The 20,067-nt window shown below is 36.3% G+C and overlaps 2 protein-coding genes across 6 annotated transcripts; both read right to left on the bottom strand.

Annotated features, from left to right (window-relative positions):
- Positions 1–3,928: 3,928 nt before the first annotated feature.
- On the bottom strand, positions 3,929–10,329 carry LOC103424423 (uncharacterized). Its single transcript, XM_070811871.1, has 10 exons — positions 10,169–10,329; positions 9,075–9,138; positions 7,787–8,430; positions 7,027–7,550; positions 6,444–6,494; positions 6,228–6,335; positions 4,782–4,877; positions 4,563–4,661; positions 4,420–4,479; positions 3,929–4,338 (listed from the first exon to the last, which is right to left on the bottom strand). The coding sequence occupies exons 3-10, from the start codon at positions 8,286–8,288 to the stop codon at positions 4,273–4,275; spliced, it is 1,506 nt and encodes a 501-aa protein (XP_070667972.1). The 5' UTR covers positions 8,289–8,430; positions 9,075–9,138; positions 10,169–10,329; the 3' UTR covers positions 3,929–4,272.
- A 1,366-nt stretch (positions 10,330–11,695) lies between these two features.
- Positions 11,696–15,742, bottom strand: LOC103431096 (uncharacterized). Of its 5 annotated transcripts, none has more exons than XM_029092135.2 (8): positions 15,336–15,742; positions 14,859–14,964; positions 14,438–14,530; positions 14,156–14,351; positions 13,693–13,871; positions 13,119–13,330; positions 12,718–12,878; positions 11,696–12,075 (listed from the first exon to the last, which is right to left on the bottom strand). In XM_029092135.2, exons 1-8 carry the CDS (start codon positions 15,355–15,357, stop codon positions 12,034–12,036), a joined length of 1,011 nt encoding a protein of 336 aa, XP_028947968.1. In that variant the 5' UTR covers positions 15,358–15,742; the 3' UTR covers positions 11,696–12,033. The 5 variants fall into 5 exon arrangements, with proteins under 5 accessions (XP_028947968.1, XP_008367469.2, XP_070667974.1 ...); XM_008369247.3 differs by having other exon boundaries at positions 13,693–13,859; positions 15,336–15,735; XM_070811873.1 differs by having other exon boundaries at positions 13,693–13,859; positions 14,244–14,351; positions 14,438–14,508; positions 15,336–15,694.
- Positions 15,743–20,067: the final 4,325 nt, after the last annotated feature.

The following is a 20,067-nucleotide window of genomic DNA, read 5'->3' on the forward strand; positions in this document are numbered from 1 at the left end:
CCATGCTCTCTCTCTCTACTTGTTTATCCTTTTCTCTTTTATGTAAATTTTAATTTCATCTGGGAAAAAGTTGATGTCCATAATCTCTTGCCTTCATCCCCAAACTATTTTTATAAACAGAAATGGGAGGGTGTAAAGAAAAACAGAGACGGGTGAGAAGAAGAAACAAATTTCAATTTAATTACCAAACTTGATGAACATCAAATTATTACGATATAAAAGCCATTCATTTGGCTTCTTGAAATTGCTTTCATTCGAGGTTATGGTTGCTTAAATTTTTTAATATTGTTTTCAATATCAGAGAGAGGAAGGGGCAAGCGGTGGTCAGTGGAGGCGATGCAGGGTTGGAGGATTTGAGGTTGGATTGGGAGTGGTTTCTGGAACTGAAAGACGTATCTACCCCGTCATATTTTCTTCCGTTTTCATAATTTTAAATTTTAAATTTTAAATTTCCCGGGTTTTAAGAACATCCGTATAGGATTCACTTTGTAATCCATACTTGGCTTGTGGTCAAATAATTGAAAAAAGGGTAAATTACATAGTAGCCCCTCAGGTTTGAGGTCTATTTGCAATCTTATACAACATCTTTAAAAAATTTCACTTTCATACCTCAAGTACTATTTTATTTCAATTTCATATAACCGTTACATTTTCCATCTATGGATCTGTTAAATGCTGACGTGGCTACCACATATATGCCATGTGGCTGCGAAATGTCTGCCACGTGGCAAATAAAAATAATTTTTTATTTTTTTTTTTTTAAACTTGAAATTTGAAGAAAAAAAAAGGGACCAAACCCCTGCAACCCAGAAGAAGGAGGAAGAAGAAGAAGAGAAGAAGAAAGAGGAGGAGGAGGAGGTCTATTTGCAATCTTATACAACATCTTTAAAAAATTTCACTTTCATACCTCAAGTACTATTTTATTTCAATTTCATATAACCGTTACATTTTTCATCTATGGATCTGTTAAATGCTGACGTGGCTACCACATATATGCCATGTGGCTGCGAAATGTCTGCCACGTGGCAAATAAAAATAATTTTTTATTTTTTTTTTTTAAAACTTGAAATTTGAAGAAAAAAAAAGGGACCAAACCCCTGCAACCCAGAAGAAGGAGGAAGAAGAAGAAGAGGAGGAGGAGGAGGAGGAGGAGGAGGAAGAAGAAGGAGAAGAAGAAGAAGAAGAAGAAGAAGAAGAAGAAGAAGAAGAAGAAGAAGAAGAAGAAGAAGAAGAAGAAGAAGAAGAAGAAGAAGAAGAAGAAGAAGAAGAAGAAGAAGAAGAAGAAGAAGAAGAAGAAGAAGAAGAAGAAGAAGAAGAAGAAGAAGAAGAAGAAGAAGAAGAAGAAGAAGAAGAAGAAGAAGAAGAAGAACCCAGAAGAAGGAGGAAGAAGAAGAAGAAGAACCCAGAAGAAGGAGGAAGAAGAAGAAGAAGAAGAAGAAGAAGAAGAAGAAGAAGAAGAAGAAGAAGAAGAAGAACCCAGAAGAAGGAGGAAGAAGAAGAAGAAGAAGAAGAAGAAGAAGAAGAAGAAGAAGAAGAAGAAGAAGAAGAAGAAGAAGAAGAAGAAAAAAAAAGGAACCGAACCCAGAAGAAGAAGGAGGATGAAGAAGAGAAGAAGAAAGAGAAGGAGGAGGAAGAAGAAGAAGAAGAAGAAGAAAAAAATAAGGGACCGAACCCAGAAGAGAAGAAGAAAGAGGAGGAAGAGAAGAAGAAAGAGGAGGAGGAGGAAGAAGAAGAAGAAGAAGAAGAAAAGAAAAAAAGAAAGGGACCGAACCCAGAAGAGAAGAAGAAAGAGGAGGAGGAGGAGGAAAAAGAAGAAGAAAGAAAAAAAAAAAAAAAGGGACCGAACCAGAAGGAGGAAGAAGAAGAAGAAAGAGGAGGAGGAGGAAGAAGAAGACGAAAAAAAAAAAAAAGAATGATCGAACCCCCTGCAACCCAAAAGAAGAAGGAGGAAGAAGAAGAAGAGATGGAGGAGGAGGAGGAAGAAGAAGAAGAAAAAAAAAAAAAAAAAAAAAAAGAGACCGAACCCAGAAGAAGAAGAAGAAGAAAGAGACAAAAAAAAAAAAAAAAGTGGCAGACAAGTTTTTTTAAAAAAAAAATTAAAAAATTATTTTATTTGCCATGTGGCAGACATTTGGCAACCACGTGGCATATATGTGGCAGCCACGTCAGCATTTAACAGATCCATGGATGGAAAATGTAACAACAACAACAAAGCATTTTCCCACTAAGTGGGGTCGGTTATGTGAATCCTAGAACGTCATTGCGCTCGGTTTTGTGTCATGTCCTCCGTTAGATCCAAGTACTCTAAGTCTTTTCTTAGGGTCTCTTCCAAAGTTTTCCTAGGTCTTCCTCTACCCTTTCGGCCCAGAACCTCTGTCCCATAGTCACATCTTCGAACTGGAACGTCAGTAGGCCTTCTTTGCACATGTCCAACTCACTCATTCCTAATCTTATCATTTCTCGTGAGCCCACACCTCCAACGAAACATCCTCATCTCCGCTACACCCATTTTGTGTACGTGTTGATGCTTCACCGTCCAACATTCTGTGCCATACAGCATCGCCGACCTTATTGTCGTCCTATAAAATTTTCCTTTGAGCTTCAGTGGCATACGACAGTCACACAACACGCCGGATGGAAAATGTAACGGTTGTATGAAATTGAAATAAAATAGTACTTGAGGTATGAAAGTGAAATGTTTTAAAGATGTTGTATAAGATTGCAATAGACCTCAAACCTGAGGGGCTACTATGTAATTTACCCTTGAAAAAAAATATATAATTGAACCATCAACACTGAGGAAATTTGATATGAACCTGGCATACGGACCATGCATTGGGATTCACTTTGATATGTATTCTTCTTGCTCGTCATAATCATCTATCAATTAGGGAAAAACATTTAGCCCATAAAAAAAAAAAAAAATCTGCATGTAAAAATCTACTCAAAATGTGGTTATTGGTTTCCTTAATCCTTGTTGACAGTAGAGAAACTTAAGAATACATAGAAAAACATATTATTGAAAAACAATGATAAAAGACATCCTAATAAGATGTATTAGTTAATAAAATGAATGAAAATTGAATTCCTATGTTCCTAAAAGAAATAATGAGGACTCTAATATCTGAAGCTACTTTGGAAGTTTCCAAATTTCAAGGGTTAAAAGTTAGGGGCAATTGGATCCTAATACCAAAAAATTTAGGATGCCTTGAGATATCGATCTTAAGCCCACTTCCCTTTAACTTTTTTAGCTATGTTTGCTCTCAAGTTGTACACATTCTTTGCTCTATTTTGAATATCTAGAAGATAAAAAAAAAAAAAATATATATATATATATATAAGTTTCCAGGTATCAAATAAACTGTCTTATGGCCACATTTGGTGCCTAGAAATCAATGTATGTTTAAAGAAGGAATTCTGTCCAAGTGGAGTTGGACATGGACCCGACCAATCACCACAAAATGATAGGATACTTGTAACTAATTCATCTCATTCCTTCCAACTTCATTTCTTACTTCAACATGCCTTGAATCTAGAGAATTAATTTATACAGTCCAGTCCTAGTGGTCAAGCGTGACTCATGCATATTCATCATTGGCAGGTATATAATCATATAACTACATAATGATTCACAAACAGCAAGAAATTACACATAACCCGAAATTCTACCTTCGTATTAAGTTTATAATTATCAACCCCTTCAGTTAATACACCTACAGTACACCCTTCGCTAGTATATAACAAAAACAGTTCAAAAAACAACAGCTTCAGACCGTATCACGTTCGCTGGTGTTATTACAAATAGGTAAAACCCACATCTTGTATATTTCCATAAGAGGAGGCAGGATATTAACAACCATTTTGGAATTTGGAGGGAGGGATAGTGGATTTCTGCATCTCATAAGAAACCGAAATAAACACGAGCAAGTAAAAGAAAACAAAATATGTGAATCATTTTTCACATTTAAAATTTTTTCATCGAAGACGAATCAACAATCACTAGGTAAAGTGTTCCTTTGTGGGTCTTAAACAGACAAGTGACTCTTAAAAGAACCACTGATGTTGGAGTGACTCTTGAAAGAACCACTCATGTTCCTTTTTCAAAAAGATTTACCAAGTAACCAATCATTAACTTCCATAACATTTAGTGTGCAAACTTTTGTCTACAAATTTAAGCTCCCTAGCATTATTTTACCAATAGTGTGAAAGGAGAAACGAAAGGGGTGCAAAACTTTGAGACGGCCTAAAGAATTATTCCATAAAGCACATCGGTCACAGAAGGTACTTCTCAACAACAGTGCGGCCAAACTTATCTTGAACATCCTTTCGAGTTTCAATCTGAAAATTCACATACAGAGACACAGATTAAACTCAATTAATTTAAGAAAATCCGACACACCGGTTAAAGTGACTACTGACCGCATTAAGGGATTTGAAGAGAGCCTTGACTGTGTTATAAGGATTCCTTGAGCCTACAACCTGACAAGTGTGTGGAGGTTAGAGCAACAAACCAAATTGCAGGAACCACCCCTCTTAAAATGGATTTCTTTCAAAGTCAATACCTTAGACTTAACATTTTTGAAACCAGCTAAGTTTAGAATGGTTTCAACAGTTCTTCCTGCTTTCATACCTGTCCTAGTGGGTGCAGGCCAGAGATACACCTGATACGAATTACAGGTTAAACGTAGGCTCTATATCAAGGGAAAAAACAAGAAAAACACAAGAATGAAAGAATGCCACTACAAGGACAAAAAACCAGTACACCACAATGAGCCAATCACCTTTGTTTTTTTATAACTTGTTTGTATTGCATGCGCAATTGTATGCTCCTCGTGTCGTTCAATGTAGTGGAGATTCTGAAAGCATTTCTCATATGCCTGATTGTTGTAATATCATCAGTACATAGACAAGAAAAGAAAAGAAAAACAGAAGAAGAATAAATTGATAAACTTGTTCATGTCTATGCTCAATAGTAGAAACAATTACGACACCCTTAATTATTTCAATCAGAAGAAAAACGAACCCTGGTCATATGTTTCACAAAGACAATCGCCGGTACAGAGAAAAAATGGATAAACTTGTTCAAGTCTATGCTCAATGGTAAAAACACATAAAGCACCCTTAATAACTTACTTCAGAATAAAAGGAAATCTATTTACAGTAAGTTCATAATCCAGACATGCGAGGCAAAGAACTTAGCTCAATTGGTACTGTTCAAAAATTTTCAGTCCATAATTTTACAATCATTCTGGAAGAACGCAACAAAAGTGAAAATCATCAACAATCTAACAAGGATAGTTATTGCTACACATGTCGTCCTAGTAACAGAAAACCTGGTCATACTTCCTCAGTTGTTTTATTAAACAACACATCTTCATTTACAGATGGCCATTTTCATGGGGGTGCATTTTCATAATAGAGATGAAAACCAACAAAAAATGGGTGTACTTAACCAAAATAGGAATGGAAGACATATGTTGCATGGATGTAGATTCAAGAATCAAGATGTATAATATGATACAATACAACACAATGACAAGACAGCACATCAATAACTAGAATGTAATCATCGTGCCCTTCACATTGTAAACTACCACTAGATCTATTTTATTCCAAAAACAATTTCCATCACTGTTTAAAATCACTTATAAGCATTTTTAGGGTAGTATTCAACAAGGCAATATTGCACGTATTATGGTGGTATCGGTCTCGAATATGGTTTTAGAGTATATGTGACCCTTGGACAACAAGGGTGAGAAACACCACTACCAGTTGTTGCGAACTGCCCACATTTATATCTTCAATGTGTATTATCTGTTATTTATAGTCTTTTCACCAATAAAAGCATTTTTATTCTATTATCTGTGACCATTAAGACATAAAGTTGTAAGAGTTGAACTTTACTAAGCCTATCTTGTAAAAAAAAATAATAACAACAATAATGATAATCATAGTAATAATAGTAAGATAGCAATATCAGACTATACCAAGATATATCCAAAAACAACCAATGAACTTATCCACATGAGATCCATCTAAAATAATCAGTTCGATGGATATTACTTTGATCACAACGATCACATCTAATATACTCAAACTATAAAAAAGTAACACAGCAATTACACATAGATGTGCAAACTAGATCATGATAAATCAACATATAAAAAATATATGTTTAACACTGTGCAAGACATTGGAACTCTGCAGTGTTCATAGACCACACATACCTTCTGAAGAGCGATAGGGACTGCTGGGCCTTTTGCTTTAGCATAACCAACAACACCATGATAATTCCCACAAGCTAATATGGCAGTGTACTTGACCACTTGCCCCCCCTATAGAGCATAAACAGAAATGTAAAAGCATTGATCTCTGTTAGGAGTCTTGAAGAGAAATCAAAGAAAAAGTTATGTACACAAAAAATAAACCGCAAGGTGGAGTACCTTTGTTACTTTACAAGTTCGGTTCACATTGATTAATTTAACATCAAACCCCTGCCAACATGTAAGGAATAAAATGGTCAAAAACATTGGTGTTTGCACACCAAAAACAAGAAATATGTTATATGTCTGCATGGGAAGCTGCAATGAAGTTCAAAACAAATAACATAAAGCTCCTCAAAGGACAAAGTTTAGTAAGAATGATTAGAAAATATGGAAAAACAAAATTGTGAAGACTTCACTCAAACTTCACAGTATAACAAGGCTAACCATATACCAAATAAATAACTCATACTCTTTCTACAAACATCATACGTAGCAGATGATATGTTATACCAAAAGTGAACAGATTAGCTAACAGCAACAAAGGAAAAAAAAAAAAAGGCAAGTCCACGAAAGATACACAAATATTTTTAAAAACGATAGCAAGCATAAAAACATGGGAAAGAAAATGGGAAAGTTGCATCAAAACTAACCCAGAACAATTGTTCAACTTATAAATACTTATGACAATTATTTTGTCAGTTGTTGCAGAATTCTGAACTATAAACATTAAAAAGTCTAACTTGATGACACATGCACTTACTTTCCTGTAGAGAGGTCTCCTCTTCTTCTCTGTCAAATCATTTCTTTCCTCTGCTAGGTCTCTGATCTCTTCCTCTAGAACCTTACCCTTCTTCCCGAATGTATGATCTAACTCTGCTAGCTTCTCTTCGAGTTTTTTGTCAATGGCATTAAGCTTCTCTAACAGCATGTCATCTTTCTCCTTCATGTCATTAAATTCTTCTTCGTTGTCGTCGTCAACTCCTTGTATAATTTGCTTTTGTTTTTCAAACCCAGCATGTTCCAATAAATCAACTGAGGGCTCCACTTGTTCATGTTGGATGACTCCATAATTGGCAGGATTGTTTGGATCATAGGCTTCCTTCCACTGCACCAATCTCATAGCCCTGTTTAGTTTCTGCTGGAGGATGAATTTGTCCTTTCCCTCAGCTACTTTGAGACGGTTCATCAACTCACCAATGACCCTATATTCGGGGCGAAGGCGGAAATGTTTTTGCTCAAACTTGTCAATTTTATTCATCCATTTATAAGCATCATCAAGTGTCTCTGTCATGTCATGTCAGAGAATGCAAATGCAATGTAAGTAAACAAATATCATATCCTGGACTAGACTAGCACACAAATACATACAAAAACCATCATTATGTCATGTTTTAGGGTACCTGGAGTCGAAAATTTTCACCCACAATTTCTATTTTTTCTATTTCAAAAGCAATTGGAATAATTAATACCAAAGGAAAAAAAAGCACATTGTTGAAAAAGCAGGGAAATGGGCAAATTACCAGCCTCGGTGAAGTTGTTGAGCAACTCCTCGTGGCGCGTGAACTTCCTCTGAAACTCATCAAACCTCTTCTTGACGGCATCAGGAGTGAACCTCTCATCGTCTTCGTCACTATCGGAATCGGTGGGCTCCTCGTACAAGTTCAAGTCTCCGGTGTCCTTGAGCTTCTCCTCCTCGAGCTTCTCAATCAATGGCATAACGCCCATGTAGTCCTCCTCATCTTCTCGGTCAATGTCTTTGGTGTCCAGCCCCACCCTCTTCCTCTGCTCTCGTTCTCTCTGCTTTTCTCTCTCCACCTCCCCCAGAAGGTCTTGGGCCGCTCTGGATGACACTGTTGAATAAGGGATCTTGCTAGAAAACGACCATTTCGGTGGCTGAGGGGTGGCGGGAAAGTGTGGCCGAGTGGAGATTTTCCGGGCCAAGGGGAGTGGGGCTTTGCTGGGTTTCTTAATGCCTTGTTTCACGATGAGACGTGCCCACGAGAAACCTTGTGATTTGCTCATTGCTGCTGCTGCTTGTTCGAAATGGGAGAATTCCCTTCCGAAAATATTTGATTCGATGGAAACCAGACCAGACTACCAAAGTGAGAAAATGAGAGAAATCTTCAATTAAGGTTTTGGCGTTGCAAATTTACTCTAGTGCCTCCTGTTTAAATACACATTTAAACATGAATTGTTAATTAAAAAAATAATAATAAAGTAAATTGTAGCTATGGTTACTTGGGGTGGTTCAGTATGGGATCCCATAACGAAATCCTTGTCCAGATTCCCAAACCAAAATTTTCAGGAATCCCAATTTCAATATCGATCCCAAACCAAATTTTCGGGAATCCCGAAATGGTTTTGGGCTTTTGGGCTTTTGGACTAAAATTTGACATATTATGCTTTTGGGCTAAAATTTGACATATTATGCTTTTGGGCCCAATCTGCCAATTTGTTTCTACTAATCTGCCAATCAAATCTGCCAATCAAAATGGCAAGGCTTGTTTCTACTAATCTGTGCACAAATTTGACATAGTTTCATACTTCCATAGTATATAACCAATTTGCCGCCCACTGCCCATCTGTGCACAATAGCATCTGCCTATTCAATTTTGTACGCACAAATACATCAATCCTTACAATGATGATTGAAACGAACAAAACATGACATAATACAAGGTTACATGCAATATTAAAATGTGATACTTCAATAACCTAATCTATGATTCTACTCATGCATGGTGTCTATAATAAATCCTACAGAAGTGAGAAGTTACAACACACAAACAAGCAGAAACAAGTGCATACCTTCAGGAATAAGATCTATTATTTGCGGCCAATACCGAGGGCCACAAATGCGTATTGCCTTCAACTGCAAACAGCAGAAAATCAAATAATCCGTTAACCAGTTTTCTATGTAACATATATACAATAGCAGTCAGATTTATTCCAAGGTAATTAACTCACCACTTGAAGTCACGCAGGAACACTAAACCTACATATAAATATTTTTCTTCAAATATAAAAGTTTAAAACAAGATATATGTAAAAAAAAAAACATCACTGCAAAGGTTCATAAGGGTTTGTCCTGCATAAAGGTTCATAAGGGTTCTACCACAAATTAGATCGCCGAATGAAGCGAAGAAGTATATTTCTGCTAAATAAATGAAACTCAAATAAATACTCCAAAACTTTGTCCTGCATCATTAAAATATATAACCTCTGAACCTCTACAAATCCATGTGCTAAGTTACTCATTGGTACTAGTAAATCATGATCATTGGTTTAAGTTCTGATTATTTGCTTTCTCTTTTAACTAAATTGCAGCAATTGTAGATAATAAAACCTAAATCGATAATGACGATGCTGAAAATAAGAGCAAGCGACAATCCAATCCAGAAGGTATACTGTTATATTTCTTGTGGATCTTAATTTGCACATGCATTATAAACCTTACGCGTCATCTAAGTAAGTGAAAATCTTTAGTCTTCTTGCATACAAATTTGGAAATACATGCATAGTTCGGAGTTTTTGGTGAGTTAGTTCTATTCAAAATGTAAAACTTCAGCATGATTGGTTAATCTTCATCTATCAAGCTTTTCGTCCCTGAAACAATTTGTCAATTACAAGGGGAAACAAACAACTGATTCCCTCTAGCTTGATTTTTCCATTGAAAGATAAAATAAATCATGATGCCAGTGATGATCGAATTTCTTTTGTTTTAACATCAGAATCCAAATATAAACCCAAAAAATTGACAAAATTATATTGATCGAGTCGAAGAGAATTCCTGAAAACCATAAGTTCATGAAGCTGAAATTTAGTATTCTATATTTCTCAAATACTCCTAGCTTAAATATTTTTGGAAAAATAGAAAAATTTAAAAGGGAACAAAATAAAACCTGCACATGCATGACAAAAAATGCGGTGGCTGCCATAAATTCCAAATGTATCATACATGGAAGCACAGCAACAGACAAGTATCCTTGCTTTGCTGATACCTTATGTTCTTCTGGGAGTAAAGCAGGACCATCTTTGTTCACTTGCTTCCTTATGCGATTTTCTGTTAGATTTGCAAACGACTGATTACACGGTGTTGAAGCCAGCATGAATGGAAGAGAAACAATATTCCAAAAAATATTGATTAGGTCGGTCGTACCCAGTGCACAAGGCTCCCGCTTTACGTAGGGTCTGGGAGAGGTGAATGTCAGCTAGCCTTACCCCCATTTATAAAGATGCTACTCCCAAGTCTCGAACCCGAGACCTACCGCTCATGGGCGAAGGCACTTGCCATCGCACCAAGTGCGACCTCTCAAAAAATACTGATTAGGTCATGCATAATAAAAAAATTGGATGCATGTGCACATATTGATTTATGCTAAACAATTGATTTACTAGCTTCATATATGTCTACAGAACAAGCTATAAAGCAATGACAGTAATAAGAGAGTATGACTCATATGAAGAGAGTATGACTCATGTGGAAGCAATAGGAGTTGACTCATATGAAGAGAGTATGACCCAAAAATATTATTTAATTAGTTGCAAAAATATTTTTGAAGAGAGTATGAAGAGAGTATGACTCATATGAAGAGAGTATGACTCATGTGGAAGCAATAGGAGTTGACTCATATGAAGAGAGTATGACTGTCATATGAGAGTACGACCCAAAAATATTATTTAATTAGTTACAAAAATATTTTTGCAAGATTGGAAATAACCTTATGACCCAAAAATATTATTTAATTAGTTACAAAAATATTTTTGCAAGATTGGAAATAACCTGGAAGTAGGGAGTAAGTATCCAACTGTACTCTTTTGAAACAAGCCAAAATCTTATTTAAGCAGCTCTAAGCCAAGATCTTAGGTGCCAAATATAATAAGATATTTGGAAACTAAAAAACCCATCTCCCCCTCTCTTCTTTCCAGAAAAAAATGAGGGCATTTCTGCAGCAACTACTCAACAAGATATTCACTAGCGTGTTGCATAATGACCTTGACCCATCCAACTTAGATTGGGCAACGATTATTCTGGCGTATTGCATGTCCACGGCAATTGGAATGGCTCTCGTACCCATCCAACTGCACTCCAAGCAGCTCCCTCTGTCCTTTTGCTTTCTTGGTCTCGCAATCACACTCTCCTTCTCGAGCATCTTGGTTAGCAAGTTCATTCAGAACTCCAAATGCCCACGAATCATAGTTCATCTCTTCCATTATTTCGGTGTCTTCTTTGGGGTGATCGCCTTCTTCATTTCCATCACAATCCCATTTCCCCTCTGGTTCAAGTGTACTGCATCTGTCATCTATGCGGCCTCAGGCCTTGTAATACTATTTTGTCACCACTACTATAACTGATCAGATGTATCCAGCAAGAATTATGTTACGAACCCAATTTGTAATTGAGGTTTATGGTTTAATTAAGAGTTAAGTTAGTTGTAATTGAGGGTTTTACTTGTTATTAGGGGAATTTGTTGGAAATGCCAACTGGCAGTAGTCACACTTCGTGTATAAGAGCACCTGCTCTTTGGTTTGTAAACATATCAGACTTTACAAAAAGAAATTAAATTCATTCTGAGACACTGTGAAAGGCACAAACTCTTCGATAGAAAAGCTCTCAGCTGAGACTCCTTGCTGTACACTATCAAGTGAAAGGATAGAAGTTGGAAAAGAGCAAACTGCCTAGAAGAATGTACGCAGCAGAGTATGCCCAAACTATATATCCCCATCTCTTAACAGTACCACGAGATTTCATTATATACGACGCAAATCAATAGAGGGGAGGGCTGAAGGATAAGAGACGAGTAGCAACCTGTCAAACATGAAGCATTCAAAGTTATGATATCAATTTTCCAAATACAAACCTTGCCAGAAAAATAACATAATAATACCAGCAAAGAGCACAAGCTAAAAACCAAGATGGTCATTAATCTATTATGCCATTCTGATCACAAGGCAGCATCTTCGCACCATCTTTGGAAGAAAACTTTACGCGTCATCTAACTAAGCGAAAAGTTTTAGTCTTGGTGCATACAAATTTGGAAATACATGCATAGTTCGGAGTTTTTGGTGAGTCAGTTCTATTCAAAATGTAAAACTTCAGCATGATTAATCTTTACATGATTGGTTAATCTTCATCCATCAAGCTTTTCGTCCCTGAAACAATTTGTCAATTACAAGGGGAAAAAACAACTGATTCCCTCTAGCTTGCTTTTTCCATTGAAAAATAAAATAAATCATGATGCCAGTGATGATCGAATTTCTTTTGTTTTAGCATCAGAATCCAAATATAAACCCAAAAAATTGACAAAATTATATTGATCAAGTCGAAGAGAATCACCGACAACCATAATTTCATGAAGCTGAAATATGGTATTCTATATTTCTCAAATACTCCTAGCTTAAAAATTTTTTTTGGCAAAATAAAGAACTTTAAGAGGGAATAAAATCAAACCTGCACATGCATGACAAAAAATGCGGTGGCTGCCATAAATCCCAAATGTAGAATACATGGAAGCACAGCAACAGACAAGTATCCTTGCTTTGCTGATACCTTATGTTCTTCTGGGAGTAAAGCAGGACCATCTTTGTTCACTTGCTTCCTTGTGCAATTTTCTGTTACATTTGCAAACGATTGATTACACGGTGTTGAAAGCCAGCATGAATGGAAGAGAAACAATATTCCAAAAAATACTGATTAGGTCATGCATAATAAAAAAATTGGATGCATGTGCACATATTGATTTATGCTAAACAATTGATTTACTAGCTTCATATATGTCTACAGAATAAGCTATAAAGCAATGACAGTAATCATATGTCAATCACAAAGCAATGGCTGTTTAAAAGTAATACCCTGACTTCTGGAGGAGTATTCTGCTAGAGAAAAGAGCACAGCACCAGAATCTTTATCCTCAGGAGGAGCACGAAAACCCAAAGAGAAGAACTTTTCAGGCTTTGACTTCGCATAATGGACGATTGAGCAAAGTGCCAGAGACAATATTGGTGAAGCCAGCAGAAAGTTTGGCAACCGTTTAACTTGGAAGTATCTCAAGAAACCTACTCCCCTGGCATAAAGGTAAACCATCAACTATGAATATCTTTCTATTTTATTCCAATTTTTTATATTTATCCTGCATATGCACGGTATAACTACAAGTATAACAAGATGAAACAGTACAGATGTATATAGAGCTAATTTAATTACCGTTCCTTAAAAAGTCAAATATTAATTTGTATCTTATACACAATAGACTATCCTTTATTACTATTTATTAATGATTTTCCAATAATCAGCAGAACAAGGACTCTTTTCTTAACATTGCTCTTCAACAACAATTGACAGTAATGATTGTGAACCTTTAGCTAGACACAAATAAAAAAAGGTATTAATCTGATGAACAAGCATTGGTGATTAAAGATCACATACCAATAGTGACTCTGAATATAATTGTACAGCGAAGGGACTCTTGCTTTGCACCAGGGCCTCATATCGGATGGAAGATGTCCAAGACAAAGATTGTTGTATCCATTTGCTTCAAATGCAATAAAAGGAACAAATATACATATGCAGCGCAGAGCTCCACCAACAACAGCCTGCAATGCCAACTGCCACAGAAATTAAAATTACTAAGCAGTCACCCTCTTGATAAGTATAAATAAACAAATTGCTTTGTGCTACATAATTGACGTACTCTGTTTTTCTTTGATATTGTATAATAATATTCTAACTGCATCTACATGGTATAGAGTTGTATGATTTCCTGAATGAAAGTCTACTTTCATGGAACTGAGTAGGCAAAATAAATTATTGATAATCATGATACTGAAGCTTAATCTTTCATATGTATCAGCTTAAAATCATAAATAAAAGAAAAAAAATTGAAACCTACAAAAGGACGCTTTCTCAAGAAAACAGCATCATACGCCTGATGCATAGTCTGAAAACAGAAATAATCAGCATTAAGCACTCCAATGGACCTTGAAAATCCTGAAAGGGCAAACCAAAGAACAGCAATGACATCTTTTCCAGATATTAGATGGTACAATCCTCCAACTGAAAAAAGGGCGAACAATGTCTCCGAATATCTGCAGTATCAAGCAGATGAAAACATCAGCCTAATGCAATATCATAGGTACCAACTAGAAGTAAACAAAGGAAAAGGGAAAATTACATTGATGAATAGAATATGGAAGCTGGATTGAAGCAAAACAAAACTGAAGCCCTCACTGCTGCTTCTTGGTCCTTCAAAATGACAACTGAAAGCCTGTTGAAGTGACAAGGGAAAGACTTAAGTAATCAAAAGTTTTAAACCAATCAAAAAGTCAATGTAAAACAATCAAGGGCAGCCAATTGGATCAGGTTGATATATACTATAGCTCCTTATTCTCTAAAACTTCATTCTGATATATATCTACAATCTTTCCTTTTAATTAGTGACAAAATCCTATTTCAGAGAATAAGGGCCACATTAAGGTGGCAGACAAGCTCTAATTACTGCTGGAAAGAAACACACTTGAAGATGCCAAATAGTTATAGTCCGGATAAAGCTTTTCCGAATCGAATTGAAATTATGAAAATCCTAACTATCTCACCTGTATAAATAAACTGCCGCAAACACGAAGCCAATGTTATTAATGACATAGCCGGATAATCCCAACACAGCTCTTTGCCCAATAACTGGAACCAATGGCGCCAAAACTGAAACACAAAGCACAACTGCTAATTACAAAAAAAGCACTTATTCAAACTCAACAAACTGATACAAACACCAATTGGGTATGCTTGAAGTTCGGAAATTGCCAAATGGGTAAGCTCAAAGTTCACAAATTGCCAATTGGGCAAGCTCAAAGTTCACAAATTTCCAATTGGGTAAAAGCTTAAAGTTCAAAATATGTCATTTTGGTAAGCTCAAGTTTCACAAATTTCAAATTGGGTAAGTTCAAAGTTCACAAATTGCCAATTGGGTATTGCTTAAAGTTCACAAATTGCAAATTGGATATTTCTTGAAACCATAGAAACCAACAAATTTCCCAAATGATATTACCAAAAGCTGATAATCTGAGCCTAACCTGTGCGGGATAAGAACGACATGCAAAGAGGAAGAAGGGGAAAGAAAGCGTAGGTCTGCTCGTACTCGTAGCCACACTCTGCAATCCAAACAAAGTAGACACTGTCCCATACAATGCTGGACTCGATAGCCAAAGCCAGGGAATGAAAGAGAACATTTTTTTGTGAGGGGATGGTAGATAGACAATCGGGATTGATGGAGGCGGATGTGTCGTAGGAGGACAAGAGTGTCCGCCATAGGAGGATTAGAGTCAGGACTGGATTGCTGATCTGATCACTGTGGCTTCATGGTGGAGTTTCGGTGAGAATTTGGTCGGAGGCATTTGGGTTTGGTTACAGAACTCCTATCCGCTCGGAGAAGAGGAACAGAAATGATCGGGGTCTATGCAATTTCACGGACACTGCTATTACGTAAAAAAATGTGCCTTCATTTCATATAAAAAAATATTTATTTTCACATGTAAGATATCAATAAAATTATATTTAGAAAAATACTTCAAACTCAATAATTTAGAAATATAGAATAATTAATTTATTTTGTATGAAGAAAAGGAAACTAAAAAACTTCAGGCTTACAACTAGATAGATTATGAGTTTTATTTTCCATTTGAACTTTTAAAGTGTTTTTGTATAAATCGTGAGTTATTTTTTCTAATTTACTAACATCGTCAATATAAAACTAAAAAAATATTAATGTTTTGAGATATGTATAAGTAGTGAATGAAAACTAAATTAAACATTTTGATGACACGTAATATTATTTGCAAATTTGGTCTAAAAATTTAGTCTGCGCATTACTATTTGCTAAAGATTAGACTTGAATTGGAATGAATATTTAAAAATAGCAACCCACATAGTGTAAATAAATTAACAACCAAACAAAAATTTGTAAAAATTGAAAAAAATAACCATTGCTTCTAATTAAACTTCTTGATCATTTAGTCAAATTTTATAAATTTATATTGTTATGAAAATAAATTTTTAAAAATTGGAATGTAAATAAGCACACATGGTGTTTTGAACCTAAGACCGCCTTATTCATTTTAAACAACAAAACCACCAGTTCTAGTTAATTTTCTTTGTCACTAAACCAAATTTTATAAATTTATACTCTTATAAAAACATATATAAATATACCACCCTAATAATTTTGGCGCCCCCAATTTTTTTGGGCCCCGAACGATCGCCCTGCCCTCACTGGGCCTGCCGCTAATTTACAGTTGCATATTCAATAAGAACATCAGATGCAAGTAATGGGTTGCTCTGCCTCCCTTCCAGGTAAATCTGCATGTAAAGCCAGATCCTTTTATACCCACTCCAATCATGGGCTAAAACCTATAATTCCCTTTTTTTTCCCCCAAAACCCAACCCAACCCATGGCCTAAAATAACTTAAAACCTAACACTCATCCCGGGGCCAAATTCCCCCCCCCCCCCCCCAGGATTTAGCCCAGAAAATGGTGTGGGCACCACCAGCTGGACCCACACACATGGCCATGTCTTCCAGAATTTATTGAATCCAATGGCTAATATCGAATATAATAAAATCTAACGATCCAAATTGAAATCCAACGATTAAAAAAAATTATTTAACTCAAAATTCACCCAAATTTAGTGATTTTTTAATATTTATCTGAATTTAAATATTTTTAAGTTAAAATGTTTATAAAATTAAATTATGATAGTGTACATAATTTTTTTTAAAAATTACTTTAAAAGACAAAATTAGCCTAAATTTATTCTTTAATAATCTCGGGCTAAAAAATTTAGGCTAGAAGGGTTGGAGCAGAAAAGCTATTTCTGGGCTAAAACCTAAATTTTATGGGCTAAAAATTTTAGGTTTTAGCCTAAGGGTTGGAGATGGTCTTAAGGATTTTTTTGAGTAAATTGCGACAATCCCTCAATTTTAACTTAAACAATGATCCATCAACAAAAAATTCATTACCATTGATCCATAAACTCATCAAAACGTGAAGCAATTGTCCCTCAACTAAAAATTCATTACTAATGGTCCCTCAATTTTAATCTAATTGGAAAAATAGTCTCTCAACTTTAACCTAATTGTAGTAATGATCCTTCCAACCTAACTCATTTTGACAAAATTTTGACGAAGTTGACGAAAATGACCATAGCTACACGTTTTGATGAGTTGACCAATGGTAATGGATTTTTAGTTGAAGGACAATTGCTTCAATTTGATTAAAGTTAAGGGACCATTGTTACAATTTACTCATTTTATTTCTAGGATTTTACCGTTTCGATTCGATCACATTGAAATTTTCATATGAGTCCTCTTTATTTGGTCTATTTCCTTTTTCTAAGCTCCACGAAATTGAAATGATAGAAATAGAGGGGGTTGTTTGTTTGCTTAATTAGAATTTGAGTTTCATACATCATTTGCCTTTAAATTTTGCAGGAAAAAGGAACATGCAAATGCATATTTAATTATACAACTTTACCTAGTCTATGTCCATACATTATAAATTGTTGAATTTTATGTTCATCTCCTCGGGTGGTGTTAGCTATAATATCTTTGATGGATAAAGGATTATCATGTCTCTGCCATCTTAAGTTTGTACATGATAATTCTTTTTTTTTTCTTTTTGCTATGAACTTGAGATGCAGGACATTAAAATATTCTAAAGTGTCAATAAGGTTTCCCGTTTTACGAGAATAGCTTCAAAAAAATTTAAAGAAGTGTGTGAAATGTGACATCCCACATTGCCCAGGGGAGTGGATCATACAAGCCTTATATGTATATTCACATCTCTACCTAGCACGAGACCTTTTGGGAGCTCACTGGCTTCGGAGTTCATCAGAACTCCGAAGTTAAGCGAGTTTGCACGAAAGCAATCCCATGATAGATGACCCACTGAGAAGTTCTTGTCTGAGTTCCTTAAAACAAAATCGTGAGGGTGTGGTCGGGGCCCAAAGCGGACAATATCATGCTACGGTGGAGTCGAGCCCGGAATGTGGTGGGGGCCCTAGCCGGGATGTGACACGAAAAGTTTTTGAATTTATATCATTCGATTCTTTTAGGCATCAAGCAGCACATGTCCATGCCGAGATACCCTCAAGGCAAGTGGCAGGCCGAAACATCCAACAATACTATCATCGACTGCCTCAACAAATCCCTCATCGACAAGAAAGGAAAATGGCCAGATGAACTCCCCGGGTGTCTATGGGCATATCGCACCACTAAAAGACGAGCAACTGGTGAGACTCTTTTCTCTTTGGCATTTGGTTCGGAAGCAATCATTCCTCCCAACATCATCGTGCCAAACATCAGCACTTTATTGCCAAGCATTGAGCATAATAGTAAAGAGATGGCCACAAGCTTAGGTCTAGCAGAGGAGAAGTGCGAGCAGACCATCACTCGTATTGCAGCCTACCAGAAGCAACTCATTTCCAGCTATAACAAAAGGTCCAAGATCCGGCAATTCTAACCCTGAGATCTATTCCTAAGAAAGGCCTTCATCACTGTCGTAGAGAATGCTCTAAAAAGATGGATCCCATGTAGGAAGGTTCGTACAATATCAGCATAGTAGGTGGCAAGGGTAATTACACTATCGCCACCATGAACGATAAAGAGATCGAGAAGCAATGGAACACTTACAACTTAAGGAAGTACCAGGTGTAACCTTCCACTATATCAAGACCCGAAGACTCAAGCAGCTCAATGGGCACTACCTCGCAAGTCGAGGGCTATCTAGTTGTTATGCATTCTTTTACAGCTAAGTTATTCGTTCGTTTCACTCCTTTTTCAATAAGGAATTCAGAAGTAATTGACAACTTGGCTCGACTACATGTCTACAACAATTTATCTCTCTTGCACTTCAAAAGAAGATCGCGCCCTTCTTAGGGACTCACTACAGGAATTGCACCCCTAGGGGACCAACCATGCTCTCTAAAGTGGGAGGATAAACTTTACACTCCGAATATCCAGACGTGGATGAGTCTGGTAGCCCTAGTATACCTAGATACACGATGGCGCTGAGATTCCTAGCAATAGCCACAATGGTCTTTTTCAAAGCTTAGCTAACTTAAGGATTTTGGTCTCTTGGCCTAATCCGTGTGGAACCAGGCTCTAGAGACAGAAGAGGCACGTTACGCAGTACGCCCAATGGACAACTACCCTGGAAACCTAAAGCTGCTACCTAATGCACTAAGGTAGCCTACGATTTTTGGAAGACTGCCTGCGGCTTGTCCTTCGAGCAGTAAAGCCACGCTAGACTTATACAACTGCACATTCTTATGAAAGGTTAAATAAGCTAGTGTGCATATACAAAGTTTTATCCATTGCCGATATGCTGCATAGTCGATAAACTTCACCTCTGCTAAGCACGAAACAACCTACACCAAGTCCTAAAGTGTTGTGATACTTGCTATGCAACCTACGGAATTGGAGAAAGCCAAGGTTAACAACTTAGTGGTTACACGGACTTGTCTGCTTCTATAAGTAAGACATCTGGCTGCTGACCCTATGGCTAACAACTTTGTGAAGTTCTACACCAGCACCTACGACTGCATAGACTACGCAGCTTGTTTGCTTATAAAAAAGTAGCATGCCTACTAATGGTCTATAAAGTCTAAAGGTTAAGGCATGAACAAAATAAGCGAAGATAGAGAAAAGTGAAGGAAAAAAGTTTATTAAATTTTCTAGCAAAATTGATAAACAGCTAGCAAAGATCGAATGAGTTCAAGCAAAACAAAAGCAATAAGGAAAATAAAGAAA

This window comes from Malus domestica, chromosome 14, assembly GCF_042453785.1.
Source record: "Malus domestica chromosome 14, GDT2T_hap1".
Classification (NCBI taxonomy): Eukaryota; Viridiplantae; Streptophyta; class Magnoliopsida; order Rosales; family Rosaceae; genus Malus; species Malus domestica.

Bases quoted from the DNA above. Each gene is read 5' to 3' on its own strand.
- LOC103424423 (XM_070811871.1), bottom strand. From the start codon at position 8,288: ATGAGCAAATCACAAGGTTTCTCGTGGGCACGTCTCATCGTGAAACAA. The intron at 6,495-7,026 runs GTAAGTGCATGT...ACATGTTGGCAG, and splicing joins GGAGACCTCTCTACAGGAAA to GGGTTTGATGTTAAATTAAT. The intron at 4,339-4,419 runs GTCAGTAGTCAC...GTGAATTTTCAG, and splicing joins TCTTCAAATCCCTTAATGCG to ATTGAAACTCGAAAGGATGT.
- LOC103431096 (XM_070811872.1), bottom strand. From the start codon at position 15,491: ATGTTCTCTTTCATTCCCTGGCTTTGGCTATCGAGTCCAGCATTGTAT. The intron at 14,965-15,335 runs GTTAGGCTCAGA...TTTGTGTTTCAG, and splicing joins GTCGTTCTTATCCCGCACAG to TTTTGGCGCCATTGGTTCCA. The intron at 12,076-12,717 runs GTTTGATTTTAT...CATGTTTGACAG, and splicing joins TTTTTGTCATGCATGTGCAG to GTTGCTACTCGTCTCTTATC.